Below are 16699 nucleotides of genomic sequence, written 5' to 3' on the forward strand. Positions count from 1 at the left end.
GAATATTATTTTCGAAATATGCGTAGCTGAATTATGGAATATCCGTTATTAAAACCAAAACAATTTTTAGGAAGTTTCAATTTGCTGGCCTGTGTTATTGGTTATTGAAGAAAAAGAAGTGTAAAAATCTAAATATATAACAGTTTATTGGTTATAGTTTTTTTTCTTACGGATTTCATCTATATTCACACCTTCTACTTAAGTTCAAAGAGTAAAAAGGTATAAATAAAACCTGCAATCAAACCTATAACTGTTAATTTTACTTTAGTAAATATTTTGCAGATATGTAACATATTTTCTGATACTGGATAACAAATTCAATACCAATTGCAGTGTTAAGCTATATAACGTCTCATTAGCTTAAGTATGGAAAACAGCTTGGCTGAAATTTTATTTATTTACACTAGCCTTCGTACTCTTTCAAGTCGAAAAAGTGTTTGAGAATATGCAAATTTCTAGTTAGAGTACAGATTCGGGTTTCTCCGTTCAGTGGTGATGTAGAATGTGAAATAAAACATTTATTCATGTTGGAGAGTAAATAATATAGGTTTTTGCTGTACGAAGTAAAAAATCGTATGCCATAATCGTAAAGGAAAAATATCTTGTTGCTTGATTAATGGTTTTAAATTGTTTTCACTGTGTTTTTTATATGTATTTTGAACTGAAGGCTTTGGACAACTCACGACGATACCTCTCTCTACATGTTGTTTGAATACGTGTGTGGGGGAGAGTTATTCACGTATCTACGAAACGCTGGAAGATTTAGTAGCACAACGGGAGTCTTTTATGCTGCAGAAATAGTGCTGGCTCTTGAATATCTACACAAACAACAAGTTGTATACAGAGATTTGAAACCAGAAAACCTCCTGCTGGATAGAGAAGGTCACCTCAAAATCACGGACTTTGGCTTTGCCAAAAACCTAACAGACAGGTAAAAAAATGCAAGGTTTGAAATACAGCGCGTTTAAAGGCTGTTTTTTACTTCTTATTGCTGAAATCTGAGTATTATTTTTGGTAGATTTAGAAAATGTTTTAATTAGTATGTTTCAGAATTATCGCGCAATGGTACAAAAAAAGGGTTATCCGCCCATAACCATTCCTAATTTTGAACTTACAGACTAGAAGAAAACGACTAATAAACAATACCCACCGCCAACTCTTGGGCGACTACTCTCGTCTAAAAAAATAGTACGAGTTGACCCACGGCCCAAAGTGTGGAGCACATTTTTTGTGACAACGGGCTGCAAACCATGAGCCCTCGGGTTCACAACCCTAAAATGAAAGACAAAAATATTTTTTCTGAAGTTGACTGTTTTTTATTTAATTTGCGCTCGTGATATGTATCTGTGGAAGTGTAAATAAGGTTACAGTCAATCTTTCTATTCAATTAAGAGCAGCAATATAGGCGGCAGGTGCTATTGATCAGTTTTTCTCCATCTGATAAGCAATCCTAAATTAGGAATGGTTAAATCTGAACCTTAAGGCTCTACTCTGACAGCTTAGCTCATGATCAGGTTGAAAATAACAACTACCCTAGACTTATTATATCATATTCGTTAATAATAAAACATTTCATTTCCAATGTGGTTCTTTATTAACTTCCTGTACCAATTTACTTGTTTAATTCCTTCAAGTCTTACCCCTCAGAAAAGGAGGTTAAGATATGTACTTGTAAAAGTCATAACCACAATCCTTCAGCGAAAAATGAGGTGTTATGTTTTAAAAAGTCAATTCCTCCCTGTTTTAGTCAAATTGTACGCGACATTTGCATTTATATATCATATGCCATGATTTTTATTGCTCCAAATTTAGTTTAACCATTTCAACATATGTAGTACTATATCTATAATTCCGAGAAATAGTTGGGCATTTCGAAAAATGACTCCGAAAACTTTGAAATCCCAAAACTTGTGACTTTTACGAGCATGTTCCCGAAAACTTTTAATAAGCGAAGGAATTAAACAGTTCATTTATTGACTTTATGTTACAGATGAATTGTTACACTTCGTAATATATATTAAACAAATAAACATTCCCATGCTTTTTTAGTATTATTAAGTCAACTTATTACACATCGCATTTCTGAAAAATACATTGTTCTTTGGAGTTCTTTTGCAAGTGTTTTGAGATCCTTTGGAGAGAGAGAGAGATAAGTAAATTGGTTAATCGCATTTGTGATTAAAAACCATAGTAACAGAAATCCAAAATGATGTGACATTATATCTTTGACTATTGTGTATTTTATTATTTTAGGACATGGACATTATGTGGAACACCTGAATACTTGGCTCCAGAAATCATCCAGAGTAAAGGACACAACAAGGCTGTCGATTGGTGGGCTTTTGGAATACTAATCTACGAAATGTTAGCTGGGTAAATCATTGCCTAGATGTTCATGTATTGTTGTATTGTCAGAGATATTCATGTTATATCTTGTTGATACTTTATTTGGGTTTGTAGTAATAGGATTATATCAGAGTTTTAAACCTAACTCGGTAAGTGTAAAAAACGTTTTTCCTTTGCCGTGATTCGAAAATTTAGATAAATTAACATTAAATAAAATATCAAACAAGACTTAAGAGAGTGGTTAAAGTTGTTAGTTGAGAATAAGTAAATCGAACTAGAAACTTTCCATCAAAAAATTATATATAAACCACACCGATTATTATTTAATTAAACATAATTATTATGATTAGGATGTCTATAGTTATTAGGTTTAAGAATTTTAATGGACTGCAACTACCTTTTTTAAAAGCGGAGAAGACGACGTTTTGGTTTCTGTACTGAAGAAGGCCTCAATGTAGAAGCATAAACGTCGTCTCCCTTTCTTTCAACAAGCAGTTCCAGTCCATTAAAGTTCTCAGACCTGCTATATCTGCTTGAAACAACATCTGTAGTTATTCTCCGAGATTCTCGAAAGGTTTCAGATCAACAAAATGAAACAAAACTCTCCAGAAGCGTAATTCCAGTCGCTCTTACTGTTACAGATATCCTCCATTTTTTGATGACAACCCTTTTGCCATATACGAGAAGATTCTTGCAGGTAAAATAGACTGGCCACGGCACATTGACCCAATAGCAAAGTAAGAAGTTATTCAAGTCAGAACCAGACTAATACAAGTGAGATTAAATGCAATAAAAATGAAAATTAGATTTATTTATGAACGAGATAATCCAAATTTCCTTCTTCTCATCAGTGTTGAAAATTCTATTTGTTGTTCATTATTCATTATATCTGCGTAACGCAAATCCCTACAATTATGTTATAGTTTTGTTTTTTAAATGCTGCCTGAGTTATTGAAATAACAGTGATGCACTATTTACATATATTTTGTAGTGGCTAACTATTGCTATTATGACATGTTCTTAAAGCCATTTTATCCTATGACAGCTAATTGCACTGATTTCATCATTACAAGTATATATTTTTCTAATGAAATGGTTGCTTATGTCTTTCTATTGTTATGTTAATCAAATAAAAATGTGGCATTTTCCCCCTTGGAAGGAATCTTCAAAAAGCATACTTGTTCGTTACTTTAATAATACAGAAATCATATGAATTATATGTTTTGATCTTTTATGTATCCTAGGAAATAAAATTATTGCTTTTTAACATTTCTAGAAGTCCAATATAGAAGTTGTTTTCCCAACTTTCCCATGTCGAATATTGTACTTGATTCCTTCTTATATTATAGAATTCACCCAAAAGTTGTATTTGTTTTGTTTCTGTGATTTAGTATTGTAATAAAGAAGAGATTTGGTATTTTCCTAATCATTTTCTCAATGTTTTCAGAAACCGATGTAAAAGTTAGTTTATTTTCATTATAGAAAGCCCATAGAGAATATACTAGGTTTCTCTATGTGCTCCTTGGTGGCTCAGCGATAAGCCCTAGGGATTGTAACGCTAAAAATCGGGTTTTGATACTCGCGATAGGTAGAGCACAGATAGCCCATTTTTTGTGATTAATACCAAAAAACAAACTTCCTACCATAGAAGATTTGCTGGTTCTTCTGTATAATTTAAGGAAGTATTAGAGTTATTTGTTATTGATTTTACTTTTATTATAAGATTCCGATAAATAGATGGTTGGCCCTTCATTCTGTTATAAAGTCTCAACAATGAAGATTTTATTCATTTTCGTGTTTTAAGGATTAAAAAAAAACATGTTTGGTTATTCCCAGCTTTAATTAGAAATATAAGTAGAAAGGAGTTCATTTCCTCCTGATGTTCGAAATATATAACAAAGAAGACGCTTGTCTTTCTTGTGTCTTCTGAATGTAATAGGAAAAAATAAGTGCATAACTTTTATATCCTAAATAACAACTAAGAAAGATGTATTTCTTTCTTGCAGCCTAAGCATCAAAACTTACATATTTCTTTATCTAGTTTAGCGATTTTATAAAAACTTGCATGTTTCTTATGTTTTCTTGAACTTCTTTGTGTTTTAGAGATCTAATAAAGAAGGTACTGGTGCAAGATCGCACTAAACGCTTAGGTAATATGAAGGTAAGTCGGAAGAAAAGATTTCTCACATATTTTGTGTTAGGTTGATAACATATAATAACAACTATGAATTTTTCATTACACAGTTTCATAATTATATTTTTAATTATATCATTGTCGAAAAAAATTTTAAGTTTAAATTTCCGTCAGACACCTTGGTTGACATCTGTTTTCAAATTTGTTTTCCTTAAAATGAAACTCAAATCTACAAATATAACACTGAAATATGAAAGAGTATACCGGAAGTTAAATTCGTAACTAACGATTCACACTAATATTTCTGAACATGTAAGCTTACAAGATAAATAAAACAAATTGGGCATTTAAAAACCTTCCAAATGAGGATCGTAAAAAAAGTAAGAAAACGAGGCTGAATATACTGTAGACATTATTTACTCAAACTACAAGTTCCTATTTTGACTTCACTAAATGTAATTTTAGGTATCAGCATGTTCGAGATGTAAAATGTAAAGCTGCAGCTGGAGATTGTCATGGAGATTTGTTTTTGAGAATATAGTGAGCATTCACAATTTATGTGTAACTAAATTCTCTATATACAATACATAACAATGGGCAAATATATGCTTAACCTAAGATATATCTCCCACTAAGCGATAAAATTTTACCACTAGAAAAGCAGCCTTTTCAAATAAAACATGTATGTCTAAAACATTTACAGATGTGTGTAATAAAATTTAATATTTTGTGTATTGATTTTTTTGTTTACTCCTTCACTTCATACTTTAAATAAGTGTTGGCTCCCTAAAGACACTGACTGTACAGTGTACAAAGCAATGAGTATTTACATGTTACAGCCATCTAATATTCATCTACTGTTGGCTGGTAATTTCTGTTTCACCCTGTATTCAAACTTTTTAAAGGAACATCAGATATTTATAAGAAAGATAACTTCAGGGGTTAATGATAACATCGTTTACATCTGAATTATGTTTTTTAGCTTATGTAAAATATAGAAGAAATAAATCGACTTTTCAATACCCCTACAACCTTCGCAGTACCTTATTTAGTATTCTACAAAAGGTTTGGGTAGAAAATACCAAGCTGTTTTTGTTATAGGCTGGCAAGAGAATAATAATATAAAGAAGAAGAATTAAAAACGGGCCGTCTTGAGCGGATTTTCTATTCCTTGTAAGTCTAAGATGCGTGCTTCTTTGTGCCTTTTATATGTATACAGCCTTAGCAGTCAATAATAGTAAAGGTTTTCAACTGTTGTTTGAATTAAATCTTTATAGTTTAAGGTGCTTTTTGCCCAAACGTTCTATTAGGGTTTTGTGCAATTCCTTGGCATTCCTATTATGAACTATTACTAGTGGTTCATGATATATACAAAATGGACGTTTTCAGCCATAAATCTATGTTATGTGCTTTGGTTACAATATTAAATTAGTTCATCCAGAGACATCGATCGATCCTTAATTTATATCTTAACACTGACGCAACTTGCATTTTAAAAAGGACACTTTATACTTTATTTTTTGTTATTCTTTTGTTATAAAGCACCAAATGTTCTTTTAGTAACTTCTGAGGAGCGGAGAGAGGTTTTGTTAAATAATAAATAAAAAATTGCCTCTTGCTGTCGTAAAAATGAAGCTTATTACTTCGGGTATTTGTTTATGAACAGCTGTTTTAAGAGAGTTCACTTTCATTTCTGTCACAGTCATTTTAAGTCCCTGCCTCTTGTTCTCTTTACAACATATTTCATCAATGGAGAAATTTCTACAAACTGCCATGTTTAACTGTCGTGATTTATCGTTTACTACCTGTTTGTCCACTTCATCATGTAGTCCGGTACGTCTCAACCTACGATGGCAGTAGTACGTTAACAAATGTTTTTGAGATATATCTTTCCTGGTTTAAATATTAATCATAACACGATGTTAGAATCTATGGAAACCATATTGACTCATATATTTTCTATCAACTCTTCTGCGGACGAAAAGTAAATGAAAGAAACTACTAACATTACGTTTTTTTTTCAGAAGACAACAGGTAAAAAACAAAAACTAATCAGATTGACGAATATAAGTCATATAGTAATATATGATAGAACAAAAAGCTCGATATTATTAAAATAAACAGATGATAACATGGCATAAGAAACTTACGGCACTAAATTAGTCGTAGTTTAAAAAATCTGACGAGCTATGAAACTAGATGTTTTAGGAAACTATCGCATGATATCACAAACAGCTCTAGACGGTAGCATAAATTCTCAAATGATATCAGAAATAGCTCTAGACGATAGCGTAAAACCATCATATAATATAAAATACAGTTATAGACAATAACATAAAATTATCACATGATATCAAAAACAGTTTTTGATGATAGCATAAAATTAGCACATGATATCAAAATTATATCTAGATGATAGCATAAAAGTATCACATATAAAAACTAGAAAGTTCTAGATGATAGCATAAAAGTAACGCATAGTATCAAAAACAATTAGCATATTATGTCATAAACAGCTTTAGATGATAGAATGAAATCATCACATCATATCAGAGCAGCTCTAGGTGATAGCATAAAATAATTACATGACATAAGAATCAACTTAAAAGATATGATACAAAAAATAACAGCTTTAGATTATAGTGTAAACATTTACATGATATAGAATATATATGCTGGTTTAGGTACCTTGCTCTAAACACCCACTTGAGAGCAGCTCTAGAACTTAACCATGTGGTTTAACGTTGGCAAGCCTTTACTTCAGAATATCAATTCATAGCAACTTATGCACCTTTTGTCATGATAGACGAGGAGAGGGGTCTTACTTTTTAAAGTTTTATCACATTTTTGTGCTCTATTCTAATGTTAATTATTGTAAAAAAAATTAGTCAAATAAGTCAACGGAAATCAACTTCTAAGTACAATAGTTGATATTTATTTAAACTTTAAAATTTTATATAAAATTAATTTAAAATATAAATTAGTGTAATTGGATAAATGACGTCAGTGAAGCAGGTAGAACTGTTCGTGTTTTGAAATAAAAATCGTCAAATTTCAAAAGACAGATAAAAGAATGATCTAATAAAACGAATTGAACAAAAAGAAGTAGAATACAGTAATTTTGGAAAGTTATTACCGGCAATTTTACCGAATAGAGTTCTCTTCATGTAGCACTACGTCATTATTAAATATTTTAATTATTGTTTAAAGTAGTCAACCATCTTAGAGTTACACATGACCAGAAGCAGGCCTCAGCGTATAGTCCGAAATAACATCACACTTAGGAATTTCTAAACAACTAATCATTTTAAGTTATATTATTGTACCTATTTCGTTGTCTAAGGTTGCTTAAACCATTGTATGGCATATTTCAAACACTAAAATATCTAAGGGATAGCCCATAACTATGGCATTATTGAAAAGTTAACTGATGCAGACAATGCAGAGAGATAATAAGTCATTGTAAATAATAACTACAAGAGGTTATTTGTAGTCGTTCGTGATAAAACTGATAATACTGTTTTTAGCTATATATATATTTGTGTCTCTGTGTGTATATACATATATTTTCTTTCCATTTCTGATAATTAAACCCTTATCTTTCTCCAGTTATTTAAGCTATCACGGCTAACCATTTGGAAACGATATTTTTAGACTTAGTCATACATAAATATGATCCATATCTTCCAATTACAGTGAAATAATCGTTATTTTTCTGGTAACGAGTAGCCAGTCAATTTATTTCGGTATGTTAACAAAGAAGATCAAGGTGAAATTACTTCAAGGAATTAGTGGTTGATTTTCTGAACCTGGTAACGATTAGTTAGTCAGGACTGACTAATCGTTACCAGGTTCAGAAAACCGACCATTATTTCACTGAAGCAACTCCACCTTGATGAAATATGAGTATATTTCAATACGTGTAGCACAGAATACGAAAACGTTCCATTGATTTAATTACGTCATTTTATATACTGTAGACACATGTAAGACATTTGCTGGTCATTATATAATCACATTTTTGAAGTTTTATTTGCCCTTTGAAACTACAGGTGCTAATAAAAAGTTCAGATATTTCTGTAACCAACAAATGTTACATCGGAATAAAATGCTGTAAACTGTGTTAAACGCCAAAAGCTGGTGAAACAATTGAATTAATAGGTTTAATATTCGTACTAAAGTTCGTCCTAGACTCCGGATGTTTTTTGTTTTGTTTTTCCATATTACAATTAACATGTATGTTACTGATTTTAAACCAGAGATGTTTGAAAATAAAATTTCATATCTATATTATGTTTACCGTAACTAAATACCTTTCCTTCAATAGCAGAACTCGTCATCTACGCTATATATAGGTAGCCAAAAGTCTCTTTGAAATACTACTTATTTACATTTCGTGTTAAAGCCGAAAGCTGGCTAAGTAATTGCACCAATTGGCTTTTTATTCGTGATAAAAGCCACGCTAGAATGTAGACGTATTTTTCCACATTCCTGGTATTGAAGGAGAGAACTCCCAGTCAATGACGTGTACCAGAGAAAAGAGAGATATGAAACGCCAATTTTACACACCTCTGTTTCGAAACTCGTAATTAAATGAATAACAAAAATACAGAAAAAATCTCTAATATTAAAACTGAATATTGAGATTATAATAAAACAAGTGAGTATTAAAATAGTGATAGAGAATCTGGCTTTTTTTTCATTATATTTCAGAACGGAGCAGATGATGTCAAAAAACATAGATGGTTCAAAGGCACTAATTGGGACGATGTCCTGAACAAAAGAGTCAAAGTAAGCTATAAACACGTTTTCAAGTACCCTCATATTTTTATCAGTTTATTATATTTATAGTTAGTGAAATTTAATATCGATTTCTAATATTTTCAACGCAGCGGTAATTAAGCATAGAGATATCTCTTTCTTTCTCTCTTACATAAACATAGTTTTATCTTTTTTTTTCATTATATGGATATCGGTTGAATAATGTACTTAACGCATATTTTTTTTGACGGGTTATAAATAGTCGTCCAAAATACACAGAAATTGAAATGTTAGATAAAATTTAGTTTTTGATTTAAGCCAGCATTGTGGGATACAAAGTTAACATAGTCGATCAACCATTCACGTTAGAGTGTTAACGATACAAGCTTTCGGATTATCTATGTATGACAGACAATCAGACTTTGTTGCTTGATTACAAATTAGAAAACATATCGAAACTTGCTTAACAAGGAACGGAGTGTTGAAATGAGTTGCATTATCCACAGTCGGGGAAATAATTGAGGTTAAGTAAAAACACTAATTACCTATGTATAATGAAAATAATTAGTAAAATGCAAGTTATCAGACTTTTCATTTTTAAATGAGGTTTATTCGAATCTGCAAGTGTTTAAGTATATTTCGTCGAGTTTATTATTTAGCCCAAGTTACAAAAGCTTTTATAAAAATAGCAGCAGGTTAACATACCCTATGAAAAGTGCACGATAAAATCAGTAACGATATTGTTATGATAAAGAAAATTGAAAACATTTAATTTATTACAAGTGAGTGAATGATTATGCATCAATATTTCAAACTTTATAATGTTCAACGAATGTAAATAATTAGGAAGTATATATATAGATAAACAAATGGCATATAATACACAATTTTTACACTAATAGAGTTAAGATGAGAAATTTTTGCAATGTTATCTGTAATTCTTGCCGTAAAATAATTATTGAAAATAATTAAAACAGCAATCATTAAAACATAATAGATTAAAATAAAAAAACCGTTTCATTATAAATTACCGAGTTAGAAATGGTTGATAATCATAGAACAAAATGTCAGCTATTCTTTAAAGTTTTATTTGTAAGACTTATTTCTTTTCTCTTCTTATGGTTAGAGCGCTCGATTCGCAATCTGCGGGTTGAGCGTTCGAATCACCGTCCCAACAAACATGCTCGCTTTTTCAACCATGATAGCGTTATACAGCGACGGTCAATTCCACCATTCGTTGGTAAAAGAATTGCCCAAGAGTTGGCGGTGGGTGGTGTTGACTAGCTGCCTACCTTCTAGTTTTTGACTGCTAAATTAGGGACTGCTGGCGCAGATAGCCCTCGTGTAGCTTTACGCGAAATTCCAAATAAACCAAACTAAACTCTTCCTGTGTAACACTGCCCTCTGTCAAGACAAAAACAAAGCAAAGATTTTACATTGTTCCAACAATTCTTGTGAGCATAATATGTTGAATTCCATGATAGTAGCCAGTAGTTGGCTTTTAAGAGAAAACTAATGGCGGATTTACTTAAATTCTTTATAGCTGTTATCAGTTTTGTTTTCCAAACTTCCGAAGTAGTGCATATTAATCTGTGTGCAAAGCTGCTTTTATATTCACGTGCTCTTCGTCTTTGTTACAACCGAAAGAGAGAGGCCCATTACTGCAGCATAGAGGTAACCTGGTGGTGGATTTTATCTTCACTCCGAAATCCCAAAGCTTACGCTTTTCTAATTTATTTTCTTGCTCAAAAATCAAGCCCTCCCCTCCCTCATCGAAAATATTCCCGACTATGATAATCGGTTTAGTAGTCACTAATTCCTTAATGCCTGTTTCTCTGGTTATGAATTAATTTGTTTCAAGAACTTTCTTATCATTCTAGAATACTTATGCTCAGAAGCTTTAGCATAATTGGCGAATGTTAAAGTCTGTAAGTCTAAGTCTCACTGCAACATATTGAAACCACGGGTTTTGGCTGTAAGCAGAGGATTATAGAGGCTTTTGTTTAAAATTCTACATAAACATTTCTGTTCTTCCAGAATTTAAAAAAAAAATTAGTATTATTAGAATAAATATGTCCTTTTATGATTGTATAATAACAATATTCTAAAGTTCTTAAGTGAATTTTTCATAAAGTAAACATATCACGAAAACTCCACATAAAGTGGTCGGTACTCCCATTTGTTGGTTCCTAGAATTTCTCACAAAATGAAAATGTTTCTCCTGATAGAGGGCGTAGAATGCTAGAATGAATCATCATCTGTAAAATTAGCTTTTTTTTCGAAAACCTAATAAAGTTTATAGTTTCCCTAAATAGAGTATCTCATTTAATAATTAATTTTAAAAGTGTTGAAATCGTATGCGTATAATTATTTGAAAAAAAAGCAAAACAGTTACAATTTCTCTTCCATTATTTATATTTATGTTATTTACCAGTACGATGAATATGTAAAAGTGTAAAATAAACTATCCTTAAAACAGTTACACATTTTTTTAGAGATGACTCATAAAGTTTTTAAATCATTATCTAACGGAAGTGTATAAAGCCTTCCAAGGATACGGTTCATTAACGCTTTAGAAAAGCAGTAGGTCATAAACATTACCAAATGTTCACGTAATGATTCGCAGATTTAGTTATGTATCGGAGGAAAGTATTTAAAAGTTTCTTATGTGTACAAACACTTATCCAGATAAAGAGTTAAAAGGTTTCAATAATTAACTTACAATTATTAAATACTTCTGCACGCTTTCAGACTGTTAATTTAACGAACTGATAGTGTGTAGTGAAAACCTAATAGAATGAAAAATCTCGTGTTGACATCATTAAGTCAATTACGAATCACTAATTTCAGTAAGTTATATTTAAAACGCTACTTTGTTAACTAAGAATAGTCTATTCACTTAAAAACCCTTAAAATATCAATAAATAGACTTCTGAATAATAAGTGGCAATAAGACACTAAAACTATAAGCATCATGCTTTATCTGACACTCCTTACATTCACATGCATGTATACTGAATGGAAATTAACTATTAGATTTTCATTTTATTCATCGTTTAGCATCTTTAAGTTTGCCTTAATTAATACAACTAATTTTGTTCCAAAATGTGTATTCAAGCTTTTATTACCTGGTAGGTTGTTTTCAGATAAACCACTTACGATGTTTTATTATGAAAACTCTTGGCATAGTATAGCAATCTTAATCTTCTCAGGAATGAAATTGAGTGTAAGGATACTTTTGTGGTGATAGTGAGTGAAGAAAACTCTGTGAGAATAACATACAACTGAAATGTCATCATAAACTTGCCAATTTTTAAAACTCCAGAATTGAGTTATTTTAAGATTTTACGTTTTTTCTCAACGATAATTCTTATGAAAAACGTTGAATAAAGAACATAAAAATCATTATTTTACCTAAATATTCTTGAATTGGTTTTGATGAATAATAAATCAGCTGAAGCTTTTATATTTGCCAAACAAATCTTTTAACTATATAACCTTAGTTGAAAATTAACAAAATATCTGTCTCTGTGTGCCTTTGTATTCCATTTTATATAATTTTTATAATACTTTGGTTGTGGTGTTGGGCTTTCTAACAATTCTATTTCTTTCCTTCCTTCGATATGCTAACGCTTCGTTTAGCCTCCTATTGCTCCTAAAGTGAAGTCTGACGGAGACACGGGTAATTTTGACGACTATCCAGAGCCAGATAACCACCAGAAGTCTCCACCTCTTAGTGAGGAAGAACTGGAATTATTCAATGAGTTTTAGGTGTTAATAAGAATTGTTATGATTTTGCTAAATTTTCGATAAAGTTATATCAGTGATTGAAAACAACACATTTCTCTGTCTATACGTAGTGTAGTGTTTTGTAAAGGTGACAGATAATGATGTTAACTTACGATCTTTTTTTGAAATATATATAATATCAGCGTATAATATTTCGGTCAGTACTGTATCAATGTGAGTAGTTGACACAGGTCAGGAAAGAATGTGAAGTATTAAAACTCCGATGTGTCAAACCTTGCGCAAGCGTGTAACCTGAGTATAAAGTATTTAATTTATTGTTTCCAGTACGTCTTTATCAATGTCACGCAAAGAATTCGAGCCACGTGGAAGAAGGCTGCAAGTTTTTATTTTACGAAGGTGTTGTAGTTATGTTGTCAAAATCGTAAATGTTATTTGTTTTTGTTTGTATATTACAGTCATATAAAATCTAAGCACTAATACATAGTAGCTCTTGCGTAAAATTCACCAAAACATTTTTTAAAGCTTAGAATGAGGTACTATTCAATTAATATATTGCTTATTATTCCGTATATAGAAAGGATAGTGTTATTGCACTATCACAATATCAGTTGCACTGAAACATAGAAATATAAGTTTAATCAAACCTAGCTCATTCAGACATTTTTTATAAGAAAAAAGAACATCTCCGTTAAGTTAAACTATAGATTAATGGCTATTACCTAACAAAATATCAAAAAGAAAAAGCTATACACCACTACGAGTGCAATAGTAAGTGTTGTTGAAAACTTGTGCGCTTAGTAAAAGCATTCAACTACCCCCTAGTATATACACACAAACACAAACATAGATAAATACGTACATATATACACAAACAATCTGTAAATACATACAAAAATATACAAATAACAAAACAACAGGCCTGGCATAGCCAGGTGGTTAAGGGCGCTTGCCTCGCAACCTGCGGGTCGCGGGTTTGAATCCCTGTCGCATCAAATATACTCGCCCTTTCAGCCATGGGAGCGTTATAATGTGACGGTTAATCCCACTATTCGTTGGTAAAAGAGTAGCCCAAGAGTTGGCGGTGGGTGGTGATGACTAGCTGCTTTTCCTCTAGTCTTTCACTGCTAAATTAGGGACGGCTAGCGCAGATAGCCCTCGTGTAGCATTACGCGAAATTCATAACAAATATACATACAAAACAACACTAACTTTGTAGTAATTTCGAAGATAGTTTAGGCCGCTGTACGTTTTAAAAATGTCATCATTTATTGATAATTCCTGGTAATATTCCTTTTTAAAATCCGTCCTTTTAATGCATAATAAGTTTTCCTTGTAGTCATGACTGAAAACAAACACAATTCAGAATTAGAATCAATCGACATGTTAATGCCATATTTGACGCAATTAGGCCTTTATTCTGAGTTACTTATTTCTACATACTAAGTGTCCTGATTTTCTCCAGTTTTCTGTGTATGTTATATATGTTTTAAGCTCATTTTATTTATGTTAATTACTGCTCATTGAAAATCTCCAAATGGTATAACATTCTATCGGTTAGTTTTATCCTATTTTAGATATTTAAACGGTATGTATGATTATGTGTGTGTTCGAATATTTTGGCTTGTTTTTATATAGTCTTGATGAATATATATATTATATCCTTTCTCAGCCACCTATAGTTCCTCGTGTTAACCACAACTCTGATACAAGATACTTTGACCGCTTTCCAGAGAAGAAATGGAAAACTGTTTCCATAAAAATAGCAGAAAAGGATCTTGCTTTTTTTACAGATTTTTGAAAACTACGCTAGTCTTCACTATAGTTTAAAAGTCTTTGTTTTTCTTTTTGATGAAAAAAACACGTGAACAAAATCTCTAAATTATCCGTTTTAAATGAAATTATACATCAGATTTTGGTCGTAATCTCAAGCTATGGTGCCATCTGATAATATTAAATACGTTTATAAAATATACTATATGCATTGATGGTATTAAAAAGTAGTATTCTGCTGTTAGTGAGAAATTATAAAATTCGATATCACAATGAGGATTTAGTTATGTTAATATATGTTCCTTTTTTTGCTACAGGTAACTTTGTTACAAATGTGATAAGAAGTATGTAATTAGTGTATTTTTGTTTGTAAGAATTGAGTTTATGATTTAATTCAGACTCTATTATTAATGTTTTCATTTCCAGATTTTGAGTTTTGAAGTTTTGATAATATACATCAAATTTTGATGTTTTTTCTTCAATGTTTGTAATATATTTTTGAAATCTGTTTTTTATTTTTTATCTGTTTAATTATGAACACATTCAGAGATAATGTTATTTCATCTGTCTTTTGTATTTGATTAACACTAATTTCAACACCGTTTAATTAGTAAAAAAGACAAAGAATGGTTCATTTAGAAAAGAACGTACAGATTCTCTATCAACAATATTTGGTAACGTAAATAATATTTTATCAACTTCCTTTGCTCTAATGTTGGAGGTTTTGTCAGAATTATATGTTACTTTCAGAGTTAAACAGGAAGTGACAAGGAAGCAAAATTATTGTATTTTCCAAAGAAGAAAACTAGAACATTTTAATTTCATATAAATACACCATATATATAATTTTAGTATTTCAGTATTTGTTGCATCAACGATTAGTAAAGATCTGTTCTCACTTCTGCGTTCTATATCTATAGATTGCTTGAATCAAATGGTTGTACCCTTACAGCAAATATTACATTACGATTCTCATTCTTAACCATTTCTATAAGAAAAAATAACTAATAGGTTGTTATACATTCCGTTTGTTAGATATTGATTAAACGTTCCCTAGATCCAGAAATCCTTTTGTGATAACATAATAAAGCTTGTATAGTGTTCTTAAAATAAAAGTCGATTAAACATAGCAGCCTTTAGCTATGTCATTAGTTTATTTAATAGAGGAGAACGAAATACACATTTCTCTATTATTATTATTATTATTACGTTGTTACGTGAGGATACGTGTCTTTAGAATCCCTGATAATTATGGAACTTTGATATGATTTTTCTAATAAAAATTGTTTACTGCTTTACAAAATCACTAAGATAACAATAATTTTTAATTCCGAGTAGAAAATGTTCTTCTATGACCCGGATTATTAATGATTCAGAAGTGAAATGTTTAAAAGGAATGCTTAAAATTGAGACTTTTGAAATTAAAATTTCCTCTCTTTACTAGTGTTATATAACATATTCGAGGTTTTTTATTTTGCTGTTAAAACGTGTAAGTAGCTTTATTGTGCAATATATCGTAAAATATGTACATAACTGTTTGTTTAATAAGACCTTGAAATGTTTATAAAATATATAAAAAGTAATGTTAGCCTTTCTTTGAAGCTTAATATTTGAAAAATATAAAGATCAATTAAATTCCGTGTGGTTACCATACTTCTCAGTGTCTGGCTGTTCTTTAGTTGTGGAAGCTTGGTATAACAGTATTTAGATATGATATCAAGTTCAATAGTGACAAGAATCTTTGATTGAAAGAGCAATTTCCATTTTTTAAGATGACATTTTTCTATTTGCTCTATTCTAAAAGAAAACAAATCCTTTTTAACTGAATATGAATAGTCAGAGTTACTTGTCCATCAATCTAATTTTATAATGCATCTGTTTCTTTGCTGTAAATAATAATTTATTAATAATACGCAGTCGTCCCCCCTCTCACACCCA

General features: G+C 30.9%; 1 protein-coding gene across 2 annotated transcripts in view; it reads left to right on the forward strand.

Annotated features, from left to right (window-relative positions):
* Positions 1-16414, forward strand: part of LOC106472109 (protein kinase DC2-like) — a 69304-nt gene extending 52890 nt beyond the window's left edge. The window contains exons 3-9 of one of the 2 annotated variants that reach the window (XM_022401496.1): positions 668-931; positions 2254-2373; positions 2988-3083; positions 4450-4507; positions 9194-9271; positions 12884-13012; positions 14661-14798. In XM_022401496.1, the coding sequence (XP_022257204.1) occupies positions 668-931; positions 2254-2373; positions 2988-3083; positions 4450-4507; positions 9194-9271; positions 12884-13012 (745 nt within the window). In that variant the 3' untranslated portion in view covers positions 14661-14798. Of the gene's footprint in view, positions 1-667; positions 932-2253; positions 2374-2987; positions 3084-4449; positions 4508-9193; positions 9272-12883; positions 13013-14660 lie in introns of both variants that reach the window. The other variant, XM_013932740.2, reaches the window with a different exon arrangement.
* The last annotated feature ends 285 nt before the right edge of the window (positions 16415-16699 follow it).

Source organism: Limulus polyphemus, unplaced genomic scaffold (genome assembly GCF_000517525.1).
Source record: "Limulus polyphemus unplaced genomic scaffold, Limulus_polyphemus-2.1.2 Scaffold117, whole genome shotgun sequence".
NCBI lineage: Eukaryota > Metazoa > Arthropoda > Merostomata > Xiphosura > Limulidae > Limulus > Limulus polyphemus.